Genomic DNA, 20,739 nt, shown 5'->3' with positions numbered 1-20,739 from the left:
CAAAATGTTTCTCTTTCATTTTCCAAATTCCTTTCACCAGCCCTAGCAAAGGCTTTACCCTTTTTCACTGACTTATATTTCAAATAATGATGACAATGGTTTTTATGAATTACTGTTATGAAAAAGATATTTGTTCAGTAAAATAGTAAAGATTTGCCCCGGGGTAAAATACTTGAAAAAATTGCTAAAATACCCTGGGGTGACGGGGTCCCCGGGGTGGACACTCTAGTAATAAATTGACAAGTAAAATACCTACCCATTTTCTATTTTTAATTTTTAAAAAAAATTAATTTCGGTGCCTAAAACTTACTTTTCAATTACTATGGTTAAAATGAAATGTGTGTTACCGCACTAATCGAGTATTATGCACGCACTAATCGAATATTGGTTATAAAAAAATTTAAGCGCACTAAACGAAAACGCATTAATCCGAGGGATCCCTGTATTTGAATAAATCATGCTGTATCTTGTCTACTTAGAAAATGAAGATGACAAATGTGCAAGAAAATGAAAAAAATGGTAACATTTTCAGATCACTACATTATATCCAATTCAGATACTATCATATATGATCAATAAATGTACATTAACTAAGACCTTGTTCAGCACATCATTTTACTATAAAAGCTAGTAGACAGCTACCATTGTAATGTAACATGAGATTACTGAGCTAATTGAGCTTTTCATTTCTAAAGACCTATACAGATTTTTTTTATGTAATTAATTATCAAAGAATAAAATGATGTTGACAGTAGTTTTGGTGTGTGAAGTTGTGTTATTCATGTAACATTTTTATTTATTTTACACTACATAGGATGTGCAAGCTGAAGAAGACTTCCAAATTGAACCATCAGAAAAGAAAGGAAGTTTGAATACTTCACAGTGGCCATTATTACTAAAGGTTAGAAGTTTATAAACAGTTTCTGAAAATAAATTGGTTAAAGAAACAACACTATTCAAACTTTTTAACACTTAAAAACTTCCTTTGGAGCTTATACAAGATAGCTTAATTAATGCTTGTTTATAGACCTAAATTCACAGTAGACTTATTGAACCTACGTGCTTTTTCTGACATCTTGAATATCTAGTCAAATTTGGAAATCTTAATGCTTTGAGAATTTAACTAAAAGAAATCATACAGGATGGGAAAGTTAAAAACCGTAACTGTATATGGTTTTATTAATGTTTGTTTTTTAAGTTGATGATTTTTGGCCAGTTTAATACTTTTGGGGGGAAAATCTGTTTTTCATGTATCAATGTAACAGAACATTGAAACTTTCTGTAATTATCATGTTCATTGTATTATTACAATGAAAACTGAGATGTATAGTATTTTGAAGATTTTATAAAATGTGTAGAAATAGAGAAATCTCTTGGGAGAGCACTGATATCCCTTGTTGTTTTATTTCTTACATGGAAATACTTAACCAGATTCCATGAAACTTTTATATAAATACTAAGTGTATCTAATTACAACTTTAAAAAAAAATTCTATAATTTGCTTTGTTTTCTAATTTTTATGTCACAAAATTTCCAAAACCTTGATATGAGGCACTTTTTTAAAAAATATTAAAATTGTTTTGTTTTGCCTAAGAATTAATTTTGGTTTCATTCTGTTACAATATCTTACCTCCTCTCACAAAATAGCTTTTCTCGATTAGTACTGCTCTCTTTTGGCACAAATTTTCAACACTTGCCACTAGCCTTCCACCTTCTGCTTTTGCATATACACATGCAAATATTCATGTAGCAGCTCAGCTCTCCATCAGTAGGAGTGTGGCACAACTTTTATTGTAACCAGCACCCTCTTCACATCTTGATTGGCAATAGCACTATGTGCTGGTTTTTGTTCACAGATTTGTCAGTGTTTTCCTTTATACTATAGACTTAGTTTTTCTTTACTATTTATTTACATTTTCACATCTTGGAATTGTGCAAGGTGGCTTTTTCCAACTTTTCTTACTTTTTCTAGGGGCCGTTTTGGCTAGTATATTGTGGATCCTGCTCTGTGGAAAGTGGTGCCTGACTAGGTATACTTTTTCTTTTGAAAAATCTGCACTGTCCATCCTGTGATCGTGCTCAATTTGGAGCCCTTCCTACACCTGATATACAATTCTAGATGCTGCCAGGTGTTGGTTGTGTCTTCATTCTATTGTCATATGTGTCTGAACAATTACATTACAGGATTGGGTTATGCACACCGTAGAGATGGGGTATTCCATAGAACTGCTAATAGTTCTGGTTTTTTGGCTTCATAAATGTATTCATCCTGGATCATACATTCATGAACTAACATAAGTAAAGCAGACAGAGATTGCTGCCCATCTCTGATGCTCTGCAGGGTTTAGACTTCCTCCCACAAACCTGATGTACAATTCCAGATGCTGCCAAGTTTTGGTTGATTGACTCCATGGACATGATAGCTCTGTTTTTCAAAATAGGATATTGCAGTCACCCGTTGCACTGCCTGTGGTGATGGGGTCCTGCACACTCTCCACTGCATTTTCCCCTCCTTTCTTCTAGTGGAGTATAGGAGTCTTTACCACTTATCATTTCCTAGGTGCTGGGGTGGTAGACCATAAAGGCTTGTCCTCCTGAGTAATGAATCATACCACTCAGTTGAGAGTAGGGCAGTGGCATTCTGTAGGTCTTAATGGCATATTGCACTTCATAAAGCAGACCTGTTGTACAATTTCTGATACTGCTAGGTTTTGGTTGTAACTTTATGCCATATTACTGTCTATATATCTGACTGATTGCTTTTCCCTAATATGGGATTCCTCCTTCCTACCATCCTCCAGATGTACATTCCCGGTGGGTCTGATGTTGGTTAGAGATAGCCCAGTCACAATTAGAATTGTGTCGATGGCATGATGCCCTTCCTACCATGGACCTGATGTACAATTCCAGATGATGCCAGATTTTGGTTGAATCACTCAGCTATGCCAGGAATATATATACATAATTGCAGTTTGTCTGTAATGCTGAGATGTTCCTCCTCCCTACCATCTTCCAAATGTATATTCCCGGTAAGTCTGTTGTTGGTTAGAGATGGTCCAGCTAAGTAGCTCTCACATGTGAGGTGGCTGGTATTCCTCCTCCTAACACAGACTGGATGACAAATGCCCACTGCTGCCAGGTTTTGGACTGACGATGCACCCCAGGTTTGCGGTCCCTCTTCCTACCGTCTGCTGGATATCGGTTCCCAGCGGATCTGAAGTTTGTTGTGTTGGATATGCATGCAAGTGGAGATGGATTTTGGTATGGAAGCTCATCTTCCCTACCAATTCGCGTTTCAAGGTAAAGAGGTAGGTGATCCTCTACCTACTGCAGAACTGATGTACCATTCCAGATACTGCCTGGTGTTGGATGAGGTCGAACTACCACTACGGTTTGTTGTGCCTTGGCTACTCAACACCTAGGGGTCCCATTAGTCGGTCATACATATTCTTGGATTTCTTCATGTTTTTCCACCTTTTATGTTTGTGACACACTCATAAAAGAGTGAAGAGTATACCTGGATCAGATGTGGTGCAATCTCTTGCTGAGGTGTGATGTTTTCTTTTTTTTGGTTTCAGATCTCTTAGTCTTTCTTTGGGCACTTCCTAAAGAGAGAGAATTTTTTCACTGGCCTCCAACAGTTCAGTGTAGGATCCTATCTATTTTGTGAGAGAAGGTAAGATATCGTTTCGGAAGTTAGCATTTTCCCTTGCTGAAAATCTTCCAATTGATACTTACCTCCCCTCACATTTCCCACGTAGCCTACCCACTTCTTGTGATATATTGTATAGGTATTCTGACCAATCCCAAAGTGATTAACAAGTGCAAATGTTAAGAGGGTGCTGGTTATGATAGGAGTTGTGGGATGTGCAGAAGTGGGAGGTGGAAGGCTGGTGGTGAACATTGAAAATTTGTGCTGAAAGATGGCAGTACTGATTGAGAAAAGGTATTTTGTGAGAGGAGGTAAATATCTGTTTGAAATACATTTCAGTTTAGGTTTGAGATTTTGAAGCAAACAAACTAAGCAATTTTTTTACTAGGGGAGTAAAAGAATCCTGTCAACAGGCTTTTGAAGATAAACAAAATTGGCACTATAAGTTTGGTTTTGATACATGGAGTAGGCACAACATAGAAAGCCTATTGTGTAGCTTTGTGCTTAACAAGAAACAAAAGAAAAAAAAAATATTTTTAGAACTGATTTATAAGGGATTAAATAGTTTAACATGAGTGATGTTCCTATAGGAAATGGGCAAAAATTAATTATCTGTATATTTACTTTACTCTTAACTATATCTTCAAGTACTAAACTGTCATTAGTTGAAACCATTTTGGTTCATTTTATGGTTTGATATGACATTTGTATACTTAAAATACTTTGACTGGCCACTTTTGGCAATATTTAAATAATATTCCATACTTTTCAAGTAGTTTTCAACACTATCCCAGACTTTAAGCAAAAAATCCCTTCAGTATGTTGTTATGCTTATAAATTGTGCTCAAAATTTTTGAGGACATGATATTGCTTAGTGAAATAATGTATTGAGAATGTTTTTAGTACAATAATTTATGTAAAAATTTTTTATTGCTAATGTTAGTATAATCATGAGATAGGATACAACATGTTGAATAAAAAGCAAGAAATCAAGCTAGGGAACACACATTATCTGTATTGTCAATCATACAGTCACACATTTTGATGATTTGTGTCCAAGTGATTCATGCCATGTTTACATTGTTGACCTGTGAGGATTTGCCACTTTGCTATCTTTACATCTTAAAAGAAACTTGTTGGGTCTCTTGCAATTAGTTTTCAAGTTCTAATGCTTAAGAACATGTTTTTGAATGACTCACTATTTGATTAAGCAGAGAAAATAATATTTGTTATATGTAAAAATCAAGTCTAGACATGTATCCTGTAATGACGTAGTAAGGCTCCAAAATTTTTTTAATATAACATATACAACCTTTGTGTTACTTAGTTTTTTTATAGATTACTTATTTGAAGATGATGAGAAGATATTTCTGAATAATATATCTCAAACCTAAAAAAAAAATATTACTTGTTAAAAGTAATTGTATGGATGAAAATTCTGGAGAAAATATATCTCAAATTTTTTTATTATTATTATTATAGAAATATCAGTTTAATGAAAAAAGCTTTGATTTCCAAAACCTAATTATATGTCTAAATGTTTGATGCTGACTTTTGAATTTCATGACATTTAGTAAACTATGTAGTCCACATCTTAAGGAACAGAGTTAAAGAAGAAAATTATTATGTAAAATTCCATTTTTTGTTAACTGCTAAATAATTTCAAGCACAACAGTATCATAGTTAAATAGATATTACTTGTTAAAAGTTTTCTTTCTTCTTTTGTGTGCATGTTTTATAGAATTTTGATAGGCTCAATGTTCGAACTAACCATTACACACCTCTTCCACATGGATGTTCACCACTCAAACGAGACATTAAAGATTATATCAGTTCAGGATTCTTGAACTTGGATAAACCTGCCAATCCATCTTCACATGAAGTTGTGGCTTGGGTTAAGAGGATTTTGCGAGTTGAAAAAACTGGACACAGTGGCACTCTTGATCCAAAAGTTACAGGATGCTTAATAGTTTGTATAGAACGAGCAACTCGTCTTGTTAAGTCTCAGCAGGGGGCAGGAAAGGAGTATGTTTGTATATTTCGACTACACAGTGCACCAGAAAATCAGCAACAAGTTGTAAAAGTAAGATTTTTATTTTATGCTGCATTTATTTTTATTAAAAAAAATTGCAAACTTGATAACAGTAAACTTGATTGATACTCTCATAACAAGAACTGAAGGCAATATTTTAATAAATATTGCAACGTGGATGATTTTTTGCTTCAACCCTTTCTACCATTATATATTTTTATTGAAAGGCATGTGGTAGCTTATTGTCAACATACATCATCTTAAGTTTGTTGTTTGTAGTTGTACATGTATTACTACAAGTATATAAATTAAAATATTTTTTCAAACAAGATAAATGGTATTTATAATGGAATGACATTTCACTATCCTAATCTGACATCATTTACTTGCTAGAAAGTCGATGAAAGACATGCTTAACATCTATTGCTACAAATCCTAGAAGAAAACTTTTTGGAAGGTGATAACATTGTGACAAAATTTTTATGCGATAACTAAAGTTAAACAGATTACAGTGGTTTGAATGTTCAATTTTAGTATTATGTTCTGTGTCATGGCCTCATGACAGTACATATTTTTTGTAGTTATTAGTACTGGAGCATACTACAAACTTTTGTGTTTGTACTAATAAGATTAAAACAAACGCTTGTTGTATTATGATGTATTTTATATATATATCAGTATATTTTAAAATTAATAACTTCGAATTTTTCATGTATTAAGTGTCTTGAGGGCTTAAATGGTGCACTCTTTCAACGTCCACCACTAATATCTGCTGTGAAACGACAACTGCGAGTCAGGACAATATACGAAACAAAACTACTAGAATACGACCAAGAAAAACATATGGGTGAGTTTCCACTTTTTGAAATTGAAAAAAAACTTGTTCACATACAAATTTTAGTCTTTAAAAATACATGATTTCTCAAAAAGACAGAAATGCAATTCCCTTTTTTTTTAGATGGCATGTTTACTGGAAACTTCAAGTTATTGTTGTTTATAAGTAAGGTTGTATTTTAACAGAATCATTACTGTTCAGAAATATTTGTGAATCGTAAATGACAATAAAATTTTCTTGTAGGTATATTTTGGGTGAGTTGCGAAGCTGGTACATATATTAGGACATTGTGTGTTCATCTTGGACTACTACTTGGTGTGGGAGGACAAATGCAAGAGCTGCGAAGAGTTCGTTCTGGAATCCAATCAGAAAAGGTCAGAACTCATTAATACTTTGATCAGAAGCATGTGATACTGTAAATGGCAGTAAAATATTGAGTAGTTAGCAATGAATGGTGTGATTTTGCAGAAATATTTTCATGTATTATCTTCAACAAAATTAAAAGCACTTGAAGCTGTTATTTAGAAAGGTTTTCTTTTTCTTTTTTTTCTGTTAAAGATAAAAATGATTGCCAAATGATACAAAACTTTTTGTTGACTGTTGTTTGTTTGTAGCTATCAGTGTGTTTTTCAGTGAGTTAGTAGCTTGCTTTGATAAGAATTTAACCTTAATTGCTTTCGTGTTATCATTTGCAAAATATCAGTAGGATGCAGAAATGTGGAATTCATTATCATGTTGAATTTCCTGTCATTTGGCAAAAACAAAATATATTTTGACTCTAAAACTGTGGCTACTTTTCTCTGGTCCATTTGCCTACTTTTAGTCTAGGAATTGTGGGTTATGCAATAAAAGATTTGCGTACAGAATTATTTTGTTTGTACCACAAAATGTTCTACTTGGTTCTTTTTTTCAACAAAGTAGTAAAAACAAAGCAAGAATAATAATAATATAAAAAATAATTTAACACTTTTAATACCATGCAGTGTGTTAATGTTACTTCTGGTGCTTTTGTGATTAATACCCAGTGCCACTCGTATGGATAGTTCAATAATGCTCATTCAGCTTGCCAAGTTTTGTAGAACAATGATGCTGATAAGATTATAAAAAGAACGTTTAAAAATAATGGGTAAGTTTAGATGACCTGTCTTCATGTGTATTTTAAGTTGTATTTTTCACATATGATAATGTGTGATGTGTTTTTTTTATTCTACTGAATTTCAAGAATTGTATTTAACTTGCAGGAAGGACTTGTGACAATGCATGATGTTTTAGATGCCCAGTGGTTGTATGATAATCATAAGGATGAGAGTTACCTCAGACGTGTGATCAGACCAGTGGAAGGACTTTTAGTGTCTCATAAGAGGGTAATCATGAAAGACAGTGCTGTAAGTCAATCGGATTTCTCTTCAGGAGTGCATATCTCACAACAGTTGCTTATTTGGGCTATGCAGTAGATGATAAAAAAATATTAAATAAGTGATTTATGTGAAGAAGCTTAGATATGAAAATAATATTTATGTGTTATAGGGTATTATGTCCTACATCTTAAAAATAACACAGAAAAATTGTGTTAATTTTTCAATTAACTTGTTGACTGCTATGTGTTTTAGATCAAAATCTCTTCCAGTGCCAGGTTAATTTTTATACACAATTAAGAAAAAAGTAATAAAAAATACATGTTTTGATGTTTTATTACTTACATGAAGTTTGAAACTGTAAGGTGAAAGAAGTATTTTTATTCTTAATTTTTATTTATATTCAGACTGCTCAGTAAAGGTTTCATAAAACCACAGTTTTTTCAGTGAGTTTTTTTTTTGTATATTTATGCTCAATAGATGGAAACACTACAAATGTGTCTAGGATCGTTGATGGTGTAATAATCGAAACATGTCATTCTCAACAATTCTAGCCTTATAGAAATTAAGTTTTAAAACCTTCTGAATGAAGAAAGATGAGTGATGAATATGAAAACGAAGTTAAATTACTGTATGATTGCAATGACAGAAATAATTATGAACTTTTTTTTGTTTTACTTCTGTAGGAGTTACTAAGCTGTAGAAATCGTCTTATCTTTGGAGCTCATTCAGAGCATTTTACAAACATATTTGATTACTGTACGTGAAAGCTTAACACTGTAACAAGCTTTATAATTTTGGCTGACATCATAATCTACATCTAACTATAAAACTATACGTCCTATACTTGAATATTCTAAATGTATCTTCACGAAATTTGGTAAACTTTTAGTAAACATTACAAATCTACTGTACACAAAAAATCAGATTTTTTGATTAAGTATTTCTAGTAGATTTATCTGAATTTATGAAGCTTTTATTGAGTCAGTCTGAGTGCAAAGAGATTTTCATTTTAAGAATAAAAATACTTTTTTCATCTTACAGTTTTCATATTTCATTTGCATAACCTCTAGAACCTCCTAAATGAATATCAAAAGTAAAATTATTTTTTCTCTACCTTGACACTAACTAACAAAATAAGCCACTTAGGGTAAAATTAAATTTGAAAATTACAAAATAAATCTAGATTACCATTTTTCTTTTCTAGGATGACTGCACATTGTAACAGACTATTACACACTATTTATTATTATTGCCAAAGCTGAGTTCATTTAGATCTATCGCTTTATAGTAGCATTTAGAGTCAGAGTAAGTTGAAAGCCATTTATCATAGTATGACAACTTTGTATAAACAATCATGTTACTTGTGTGCACTTTAAATTACACTATGATGCCTTGTGATATTTGTGGGCTATCATGAATAATTTGTTTATTTAAATATTTTTTTCATTTAATTTTCCTTATCTAATCTATTAAGTTTGTGATGTTTACTTTTTGTTACTTTTATAACAATAAATAAAAATATTTATAAAAAATAAAATATTTAGTATTTGCACATGGAATTTTGACCCCATTGCACACTAACCCTACTTTTTATTAAGGATAGTGTCTCAAACATAAATTGTTTAAAATTATAGTATGTGGTTTAAATTATAAAATAATAATGTCGTGCACAATAAATTGTTTAAATAGAAAAATTCTGATGAGCTCCAAAGATAGCAACCAATGAAACTGAGGTCAAGTTTTTCAAAACTTATCTCAACAATCCTAGCCTCATAAAAACTTCTGTAAATTGAAACCTTCACTTGCTATTAGTTATAGATAACCCAACAGAATATCAGAGAATTATTGACAGAAAAAAACTGGATTTGATGAGAGGGGTGTGGCATATGCATTTCACTTTATTGAATAAATCTCAGTAAAGAAAGAAACTAGAAATGTACATTTTAACTAGTATAGGGAATACCTATAGTATAAGTATTTAATTCTTGAGAAAATTAGATGACCATATAGGATTAGAATTTATTTAAATATTTCATTTGAAAAAAAAAAAAATTAAAACCTACATAATTAGTCAAAATGATTGAACCCATGCATCGAGAGTTAAGCCCAAGTTTTAATTATTATTTATAAAACTACCTGAAAAGCAGTCCAGTTCCAGCCTTATCATCACCTACATTTTAATTCTTAGAAAATTTCAGTTTTTTCATGTACTGTGTGTTTGGACAAGCTCAAATTTTACATATAAATATTCTTAAGTTTTTTGTATTTACTATTTGGGTGAATATTTCAGGTCAATGCAGTTTGTTATGGGGCAAAAATTATGTTACCTGGGGTACTTAGGTTTGAAGATGGCATAGAGTTGAATGAAGAGATTGTTATTGTTACCACCAAAGGAGAAGCCATTGCTTTAGGTGAGTAGTGAATTTGTCATAACAGCAGCATATGTAATGAATAAGTGAAGTAAAAGAGGTTAAATGTCATTCATGTTATTTATTGATTCCTATTTTGCCATTCTTTAAATATATTGTTTTTTAGAAGATATTATTAAGACAACAATTTTACAGTTGGGCAGTTTATTAAAGTACTAAACTTAAAAGGAATCAGTACATGTCAATGTAATTTTTACTTTAATGCCAAAGTACAGAAAGAATTATATAATGAAGTTGTTAGTTTATTGTCAAACTGTGTTAGGGTTCTCAGAAAGTGTCATGGACAATTGAATGACCTTTATTATTCATTTACATATACATTTATACTACATTATTTGTAATAAACAAAATATTCAATTTAATGTTTGTCATTTTATTTTTAAGATTTTTTGAGCTTAAGTCTTTCATGGCTTTTGGTAAAGGGTGTTTTTGATGAAATTGTTGTGTTAGACATTGTAAATTAAAAAATAAGTGAAATGATATTGGTCAGATCGATAACTTTACCTAAAATGCAGAAATAATTTTTTAAACATTTGTACAGCCATCGCTCTGATGACAACAGCAACAATTGCAAGCTGTGATCATGGAGTAGTGGCAAAGATTAAACGAGTAATCATGGAACGAGATCAGTACCCTCGAAAGTGGGGTCTAGGCCCAACAGTATGTTTTTCTTTTTATTGATTAATTATTTGCAGTAACAATCATATATAAAATTAAGTACTTTTAGTTATATACATATATGAAATTTTTAAGCTTTACTGTTGTAAATATATATATATATATATTCACTAAAACCCATACAAACATCAAATACAATTTCTTCATGAGCCAAATTTGACACATTGGATAATAATTTTCTGCTTCACTAGATTGTAAAGCAAAAATCTGTTGTTAGTTGTGATTTTTATTTAGCATTTATTTATTTTTCTGTCTGTTGATTTGTTCAGTTATAATTCTATTTGCCTTAAACACTAGCTCACCTGCCTTCTAGTGAATATTAGGTATTAAATACTAATTTTTATATTAAAACACAATCATAAGACAAAAGTAGTGATGTATAGATAATAAGTTCATGATTAATTAGGTAAAACAAATGTAAAGTAGTTAGTCATGTGATGTATAATCTTGTGGTCTGGCAAGACAATACAAAAGCCTTAACTTGAAGATTCTTCTAGATTCTTTTTCTAAAAATCAGTTCCCAACTTTGCTTTATATATATATATATATATATATACACGTTCTACTAAGAAAGTATTTCACCGTATTTGAGGTGAACTTTGTTTTATTTGTTTGTTTCAGGCATCAGTGAAAAAGCAAATGATTAAGGAAGGAAAGTTGGATAAGTATGGAAAACCCAATGAGATGACTCCAGGAAGCTGGGTTGAAGAATATAAGGATTTGAGGTAAATTTTTAAATGGTTGATATTGATATCTTTAGTAGATAAAATATATTTCATTTTCAACTTCTTGGGCTCAGCAACATGTCTGTAGCTACGAAAAGTTACATGGTGTAATTTTGAACTACTTCTCTCTAAATATTTGAATTTCATATAGTTTTCTTTCATATTAAGAAACTAGAAAATTCTATTTAAATATAAAGTTAGGTTCATAGTATGTTGATTTGATAACTTCTTACTAACAGAAGCCACATTATCTTTGGTTTTAGTCTTGTCAAAGGAGCACCACAAACACCATCTGTTCCCCAAGAAACTGTTCCTTCTATTAAAAAGGTAAAGATTATATAAAAGAAAAAAAGTGTTATCTTAATGTGTGTATGTGTAACCCAATAGACAAGTTTGTATAATAGTATTCTAATTCAGATAGTGTGTTTGTGCTCAATAGATGGAAACTTTACAAATGTTTCTAGGGTTATTGATGGAGTAGTAGTACTTACTCTACTTTCTTGCATATTAACAAATTTTTGAAACAATGTACATACATATTTGTATAATGTAAAATGTATTTTTTGTTTGTTTATAAAATATACATTGTTATAAAGACCTAGATACATAGAGAATATAATGTAAATGTTTGTCTTTGCCCAGTATGGCTGTAAGAGCCCAGGTCATTTGCAATTTATACTTATTTCAAGGTCTTTGGAATACATAAGTGTGTATTAGGTCATCAAGAAATTAATGTCGTGTTTTGGAACACTTTCATTAACCACCCCAAAAAAAACGTACATCAACTATAATAGTTAAATGAACCATCTAAATATCACTTTAGTGTAGCCTATATATTGTGTAAAGTTTTAGTATACTCTCAATCCCTTATAGTGATTGCACACAACAAGACACGCAAATTTCGTTCAGGTGACTTTAGCCTTAAAAATTGTGATGGCAGGGGCCAACATCTTGGAATTAATATTGATGCTCTGAAGACAATTGTTGAGTCTAACTCAAGGCTATGCACTCATGAAATTGCTCTCTCATGAAACAATATGTAAACATCTAAGGAATATGGGAAAACTCCATAAAGAAGGTGTTTGGATGCCTCACAAACTCTTCCAACGTGAAAACATTGCTTCATCTGATCTGGCGCGTGAACCATTTTTGGACAGAATTGTCACCAGTGATAAAATGGATTCTCTATGCAAATATTAAATGCCAAAAACAATAGCTCAGTCCTAGACAAAAAAAACGCTTCCTACCCCAAAACCTGGACACCATCCACAGAAAAGGCTGCTTTGCATTTGATGGGACATCAAAGGAGTAATTCATTTCGAACTTCTCAATCCACAGCGAACTGTCAAAGAAGAAATTTATAGTCAGCAACTGGAACGTTTAAATCAAGCCCTTCATCAGAAATACCCTTCACTCATCAATCGGAAAGGTGTTTTTCTCCACGATAATGCATGTTCACATGTGGCACATTTGATGCAACACAAGATTATAGAGTTGGGTTGGGAAGTTCTCCCACACTCACCATATTCTCCAGATATGGCACCATCAGATTACCATCTTTTTCGTTTGCTGCAACACCATCTTAATGGGAAAACATATGCAAATGTAGAAGGTGTTAAAGAGGATATCAACATGTTTTTTGCTTCAAAGCTAAGCGATTTCTTTAATCAGGGCATTAACAACCTGATTGTAAGATGAAAAAGCATCATCGATAAGAATGGAGACTATTTCATTTAATAAATGTTTTGTTTTGATACATAAGTTGTTCAAGTTTTTTAATCTAAAAAAAGCAACATTAATTTCTTGACAACCTAATAGTTGACTTTTCAGGTGTTCTTATTTTGATACAAAATAGTGAAAAACCCTGTATAAGCCTTCAAGCTGTATTCCAGTGTATGAAAATTAGAGTGAAACTTAAATATAGAATAGACATTTAAACAGAACATTGATATTTGTTACAGCTGTTTGTTATATAAATGATAATATAGTGGTTATTCATCACAAAATCCAAGAAGAATAGCAAAGTTAAGACACAAAGTTAGGTTCTTAAACAATACTAAGTTATGCATAAACCTAATATTATGAAATTAAATAGGCTTGAAACTACTTCAAAAACAAAAAAAAGAATTTGTCAAGCTCGCTGCATAGGAAACAAAAGAAAAATTAAGGCAGAATAAGGGGAGGAAAAAATTTTTACTTATTAAGTTTTCATAATATATCTATATATGGGTCTATAAGTATGAGGAACACATCATTATGTTCCAGTTTGCATTAAAGGCTTCTAAAATCTATCAAACTTGAAATACTTGTCTAAGGAGTTTACTGTTGCAGTGATGCTAGTACTTTTATTAAATTGTAAAATTGATAATCTTTTTTTAAAAAAAACATTGTTAGTGTGTGTGTGTGTTCATGGATTTGTTTTAAGCTTTTATGATGTATAAAAACCTAACTTCCTAACTTATTTATATAAATAGTTTATATCAGTATTTAGTCCTATGGTTTTGAACCACAAGTTTTATAGCGATAGTTGTGGAATGTAAGAACACCTGATGTGTGGGTGTTCTCAAAAGATAGAACTATTAATTTTCAGTTGATCCATTATCAAGTTGTAGTGTGTGGTTTTAGTTTCTGTATGCAGCTACTTATCTTTCTATCTCTCTCTCTCTTTTTTTAGCGAAAACACAGTAGTAGTAGTTCTACCTCTACAGAAGAAGTGAAGCCAGTTATAAAAGAGGATTTGCTTGAATCCTTGCCAAGTACCTCAGAGATAAAGAAAGAGAAGAAGAAAAAGAAAAAGAAGAGGAGAGAAGATGATGGTGAAGCAGTTGATCAAGCAGTGTCTGAGCCAGTAAGTTACAGTGAATACTTTTATTTTGTGAAATTAAAAACTAATTATCAGTAAAAAACATTTCTTGAGTATTTAAGAAATATATATAATATTTGAAAAACATGAATTATGGGAATGTTGTAGGAGTAATATAGTATTTTTGTAGGATTTTGTATTTTTGTATATTTCAAACGTTGTTTGAAACTGATTTGGTATTAGAGTTATATAATTACTTCTTTTTAGAAAAAGGAAAAGAAGAAAAAGAAGAAAAAAGACAAGAAAAAGGAACTTTAAAAGAAATATCAGAATTGTTGGGCTGGTCATTAGGATTCATTCAATCTTCATTGTTTATATTCAACCAAAACTGAATAAACTTTTATTACATCTTGTAAAACTCAAGGTTGTGGAACTGTTCTTATTTTTCAAATATAGTTTTGGTAAATATCAGATCAATAACTGTGGTTTTTCATTGTTTTCATGCTCATAAAAGTAACATTTTTTAAAGAATACAAGTTCACTTTCAAGGGAACTAACTTCAGAGTATTTTGGTGAATGTTACATTAACCAATCATTTATTTGTTAATATTATAAGTCGTAGACTTTTGTTCCACAACTGTAAGAATTTTAATATTAAGCATAAATGTGCTTAAACCCACATTATTACATGTAAATAATATAGGATTGATAATAATATTGTTTATGATATCTTTTTTTTTTTAATATGCAATTTAATGACATCAAAATTTTAAAACAAGTTCATGGTATTTGATTAACAATACTACCATTTTGAGAACTTGCACACTATTCTAGCGCACTGGCTATGATTAAGTATGGATGATCGGCACTTTTGTAAAAGGTAAAACTAAATAGATAAATGAATAAAATGGAATGTTTATTGAGCTCTCATTAAAACAATTAGTTTGTAAATGGAAGGGGTTTTAATTGTATACTGATAAATGTTTTAATGTATTTATTTGACTGGCTGCGATATCACTTCTCAATAAAAACAGCCTTGAAATCGGGTAATACCTTTCAGATGGAATTCATTAGAGGGTATAGTAAATGTAAATTTTGAGAACCAGCAAATTTGTTGTTCTTATTAAAATATGTTTGTTAGTGTCCAGTACCAGTTGACGTCTTCCAGAAACTACTTATACTAGACACAGTGTATAAATAACTACAAGGTCAAATGTTATGGTTCAACGTACTAACTTCTTCCTGTAGTGAGACAATTTTTTTAAACTCATGACAGAAGCTCCACCCATCCATATCTTCAAAGGAAGTTTTCAAAACCATATACTTCTATTTAGTGTACATGTTTATAACTGATAGAAAGAGCTTATTTTAAACTTCATGCCTTCAGTGACCCTTTTGAGATGGGGACTCACAGATGTTAGACTGTAGATTTGATTCAGAGCTTATTAGTGAGTCGATGCTCTTAGCATTTAGCAATTTTTTTTACCCTAAATATAGCTTAATTAGAAAAACAGTTAAATTAGTTGTTTTTCAATATTCTATTTTAGTAATTTTTGTATTATTCATGTTTTAAAATTGCATATTCAAAGGTAACTTAATTTTTCTGTTGACAAAAAAAAAAGACTGAGAAAAAAATTAGGATTGAGTATCTACTAGTGCGGAGTTCAAAGCTGCATGTGCATAAGTATATATAAATATTCCCACTGTGAGGTGTCGGGGAATAAAATTAGAATAGAATATATGTGGAAGGCAAAAAGTTGAAGCTCTGAAGATGAAATTCAAGATACAATGACAAATATTTCATTCAAAGAAGATATTAAGGTACTTTTCATTTTATTTCATAATTTCTAAAATTTCATGTCATTGTACATTGATGGTTTATCTACAGTTAGTGTTAAGATAAGGAACATAACAGATAAGATATAAACTTTTACCTTAAAAACTTTTGATATTAATTAAGGAGGTTAAGCAAATGAAAACTAAGTTGAAGTATTTGTATTCTTAACATAAAAATAACATTTCATTCAGATTGACTCAGTAAAGGCTTTGGAAATTCACAAACAACCTTTTATTATAAATACTTTATTAAAGAATCTGATTTTTTGTGTACAACAGACTTGTAATGTTTACAAAAGTCTTGCCAAATTTTGTGATGATACACTTAGTACATTTAGAGTTATATATAGTTTCATGATTACATGGTTTGTTAAACAAACAAATACTCTCTTACTAGTGAAGAATGAGACCTTCAGATATCACCTCCAAAATACATTTTAAAGAAGAAATGAACAGGAGTGTCTACCAATGAGTAAACAACTATGTAAACACCAACAAAGAATTGTTTATACCTATCTTCCTGATTGCATTACATGTGACTCAGACAGAAAATACAATGAACAGGATATCCCAACACAGCTACTCATGAAATTAATCACCATCACAGAAATAAGACTCATTGTGAAAAAGCTAAAAATAAGACTCTAAGTCGATTTTGCATACAATATTTACTAATCAAGAAAGGCCCTCTGGGATTGTAAGAACATCTAGCTGCAATTTTTAACCTGACATTAAAATCAGGCTACATAACAGCTGCTTGGAGGTTAGCAGATGTTTTAATGTTTCTGAAGGTGGGTAAACCATAAAAGCTACAGACCAATCTGCCAGACCAGCTGTATTGGCAAACTTCTAGAAAAAATCATTAGTCGAAGACAATTGTCATATCTACAACTATCATTAAAATTACAGAAAACACAAAATGGTTTCTGCAAATCAAGACAAACCAGGGATTATTTAAGTTGGACTGTTATAAATAGTTTAATCAGAATTAATGCACTGTCATCTCCTTTCTCAAGGTAGAGTGAGCTTTTGAGAGTGTACGGCACAATGGGCTAAATTTTCAAATGTCTCGCATGAATCCAACATGTGGTATTATTTGTTGGCTTTTCAGTTTTTTTTTATAATAAAAAGGTGAGAATTAATGTGTCTGGCACCTTCTCAGATTATTTTATTCGAGAGGCAGTTGTCTTGTAAGGAGGGGTAATTAGCCTTATATTTTTCATCAGGTATGTGAGTGAAATACCATTAATAAACATTTTCCAGTTTTTGCTCTTAGTTTGATGATGATGTGGCTATATGGAAAAGTTCAAACATCTGGACGTAGATGTAACTAACCTACAACCACGATTAAACAAACAGGTCTTCTGTAATAAAAATAAATGCTTCCAAAACACAAGTGATACTTACACAAAATTGACTAAGTAGACTACCCCCAAATTACATCTAAGTGGTACCCTTCTTCATGTAGCTACATCAGGTAAATTCTTGAGCTTAACTTACAACTCCACACTTGAGTAGAAAAAACACATAAGTAACATTAGAACCAAAATATGAAAAAGAACCAATTATAAATGTGGTGTCTGACTGGGAATAATAAAAGGTGCAACAATTAGGAATATGCTTCAAATTTATAAAACATATATACATGTCCAGTGGTAGAATATATCTACCCTGCATGGTTAAATATCGTAAAATTACACATATATAACCAAACTACAGACAATTCAATCATCATTAAAGCATACAGAGTACCAAGAAGCATCAATTCAACATTTTTAAACAATTACATAGTCATGCATATGTTGTCAGACAGACTATTTTATAGATCAATACATTTCAAGAAAAAATTTAAAAATATCCTGGAAAACTTTATCATACATGATAAACACAGACCAAGTATGGTACTCAGGTCTATGTTTATTGTGTATGATAGTTTTACTGTACCTCTTACCATTTAAGTTCCCCATACCTATGACCACTTAATACTAGGCAAATCAGTAGTTAGATGTACTTCCACAGTGTCTTTGAAAGTGTTCTGTTTCAAAAGTAAATAAAACCAAAATTAAGAGTAACAAATATTTTTATTCCTTGCTTTTGAAGTTCATATGTCATGTGTGAGGTAACCTATGGACATTAGTAGCATGCATTGCAGTAACTGCATCTTTATAAACTGGATTTTCCTAACAATTGGTAACATTGACTGTGGAGGATGGAAGAGCATTCTGTTATCATTAAGCAAACCACAAGCATTGGTATCCACGCTGTGGAGGGAGGGAGTAAGAGATCCAGTGTGCACCTAACTTTCTCGGATATCATGACTAAAATCACGACCATACAACAACTACACTAGTGGAATAGGTGAATTCCGAATATCTGCTTTTTGTGATTTTTTAAGTTAATATTATATTCTGTGCATTTAACTCGTAGTAAGTTATTTTTCATTCATGGCTGAAAATTATTCTAATGATAACTTACTTGTACAACTTTTCATTGTTAAAGAATTATTGCAATGGATCTTACCTAACCTTACAAAACTATGATTATAATTAGATGACTGAAGTTATATAATGCCTAAAACTGAAGAGATTTTAGAAACAATCGTTCATTAACATCGTTATTAAGTTTCTGTTGTTTTAAATAAATAAATGACACAGAGTTAACATGCTTCTTTCATCACACAAATTTTTATTATTACTTAACCACAAGCTCATCATCAGGTAAGAGACTAGGCTTAACTGATTAGAAAAGGAATGGTACATAATGATATGGGTAATAAACATTGTGTACGAGATTATGCTATTCTGATAAAGCACTGTTATTTAGAATAACATACATACTATTGCTTGCTTTACCATCCCTTGGCTTTTCTTTGCCAGGCTTATATACTAACAAAGAGGCGTATCTCGATCACACTCGAACTTCCCCGATAATTCGAGAAACTCAGTCACGCATGCTCCCAGCGTCACGTGACTTCCGCTGTCGTAACACTGCTCCTTCCTTAGTATTGTTCGTCCCGAATAATAGCCACTTACATTAAACCAATAAATAATTAACAACAACTTAATTAAATGTACAGAATTTACAAACATAAAATTAAAATACAATAAAGTCTCTTAATTTTACAGGACGTTTCTTCATTCGTACTGGTCTCCATCTCATTGGCTTCTGCTTCACATAGGATTCATCTGCTCCATCAGGAAATGTCCCATTATCGGTAGCAGTCACATTAGTGGTAGTAACTTCATGAAGGACGTCACTGTTTCCCTTCTCAAAACCGAGTACAGTTTCTTCTCCAACAGTAGCTTTTTCAGGTGACACATCTTCAGCAGCGTCATTTGTTCTGTTGTCCATTTCGTTCCAACTGAAATGTCCTGGATCGTGATAACGCCAAAGCCTGTTGCATTGTACCACCTACTGCTGACCTCGCCTACCATATTTTATTTGGAAAGTCACGTCTGAGAGACGATCCACTATGTCATATGGGCCTTCCCATGGAGAAGACAACTTAGGAGACTTCCCTTTGGTCTTCCTGGGATTATACAACCACACCTTGTCTCCTGGTTCAAAGCTGACTTCAGTAGATCTCTTATCATAAGATAGCTTCATCGAATCAGCAGACGTTTTTAAGTTTGAATGCAGTTGATGATGAATATCATCCATCCTTTCAGATAACACTTTCACGAACTCTGGCACATTTTCAGGCAACTCTTCATAAGGTGGGCATCCTGTTATCAGGTCCACTGACAACCGAAGTTCCCGACCAAACATCAGCTTTGCTGGAGTGTATCCATTAGGTTCATGCTCTGCTGTTCTGTAAGCCATGAACAGTGGAGGGAGTAAGACATCTCAGTCATTTTGGTGGCTATTACAAAACTGTCCCAGTGTCAATTGTACTTTTCTACCATCCCATAGACTGTGGGTGAAGTGGCATTGTCCTGGTCTTTCGTATGCCAAACAACTTGCAGCATTCATGGAACACAGCTGATTTGAAGATACGGCCTTGATCTGAATGCAGTTCGTATGGCATAGCAAACCTGAAGAAGAAATCACTAATAGCTGAAGCTACAGTTGTAGCTTCCTTATTTGGTATTGCATATGTCTCAGGCCACTTGGTGAAATAATCCATCACCACACAAATGTACTTGTTTCCATCACGAGTTTGGGGCAAAGGACCAGCAATGTCTACTCTTTCCATTTAGCACAACGTGTACTGCAGGTCCTGCACCATTCTTCCTTTCTGTCTCATACCTATCCAGTAAAATCTGTGTCGTAGGTGACTCAATGTCTTCTTAACTCCAAGATGTCCTCCTATTAAACTATCATGGGACTGACGCAGCACAACTTTCTACTTTCTCGGTATAACTGTTTGCCATGTCGTCACTTTTCCATCT

At 32.1% G+C, this 20,739-nt stretch overlaps 1 protein-coding gene across 1 annotated transcript in view; it reads left to right on the top strand.

Annotated features, from left to right (window-relative positions):
* The window catches only part of LOC106458659 (H/ACA ribonucleoprotein complex subunit 4), a 24,922-nt gene extending 9,987 nt beyond the window's left edge, over positions 1–14,935 (top strand). The window contains exons 3-13 of the mRNA XM_013918189.2: positions 815–901; positions 5,394–5,735; positions 6,405–6,531; positions 6,763–6,893; positions 7,761–7,904; positions 10,168–10,288; positions 10,848–10,966; positions 11,606–11,709; positions 11,973–12,036; positions 14,384–14,557; positions 14,780–14,935. Coding sequence (XP_013773643.1) covers positions 815–901; positions 5,394–5,735; positions 6,405–6,531; positions 6,763–6,893; positions 7,761–7,904; positions 10,168–10,288; positions 10,848–10,966; positions 11,606–11,709; positions 11,973–12,036; positions 14,384–14,557; positions 14,780–14,830 — 1,464 coding nt within the window. The 3' untranslated portion in view covers positions 14,831–14,935. The remainder of the gene's footprint in view (positions 1–814; positions 902–5,393; positions 5,736–6,404; positions 6,532–6,762; positions 6,894–7,760; positions 7,905–10,167; positions 10,289–10,847; positions 10,967–11,605; positions 11,710–11,972; positions 12,037–14,383; positions 14,558–14,779) is intronic.
* The last annotated feature ends 5,804 nt before the right edge of the window (positions 14,936–20,739 follow it).

This window comes from Limulus polyphemus, unplaced genomic scaffold, assembly GCF_000517525.1.
Source record: "Limulus polyphemus unplaced genomic scaffold, Limulus_polyphemus-2.1.2 Scaffold497, whole genome shotgun sequence".
Taxonomy (NCBI): Eukaryota; Metazoa; Arthropoda; class Merostomata; order Xiphosura; family Limulidae; genus Limulus; species Limulus polyphemus.
Note: the sequence above shows the minus strand (reverse complement) of the source record. Positions and strands in the feature narration are given on the sequence as shown.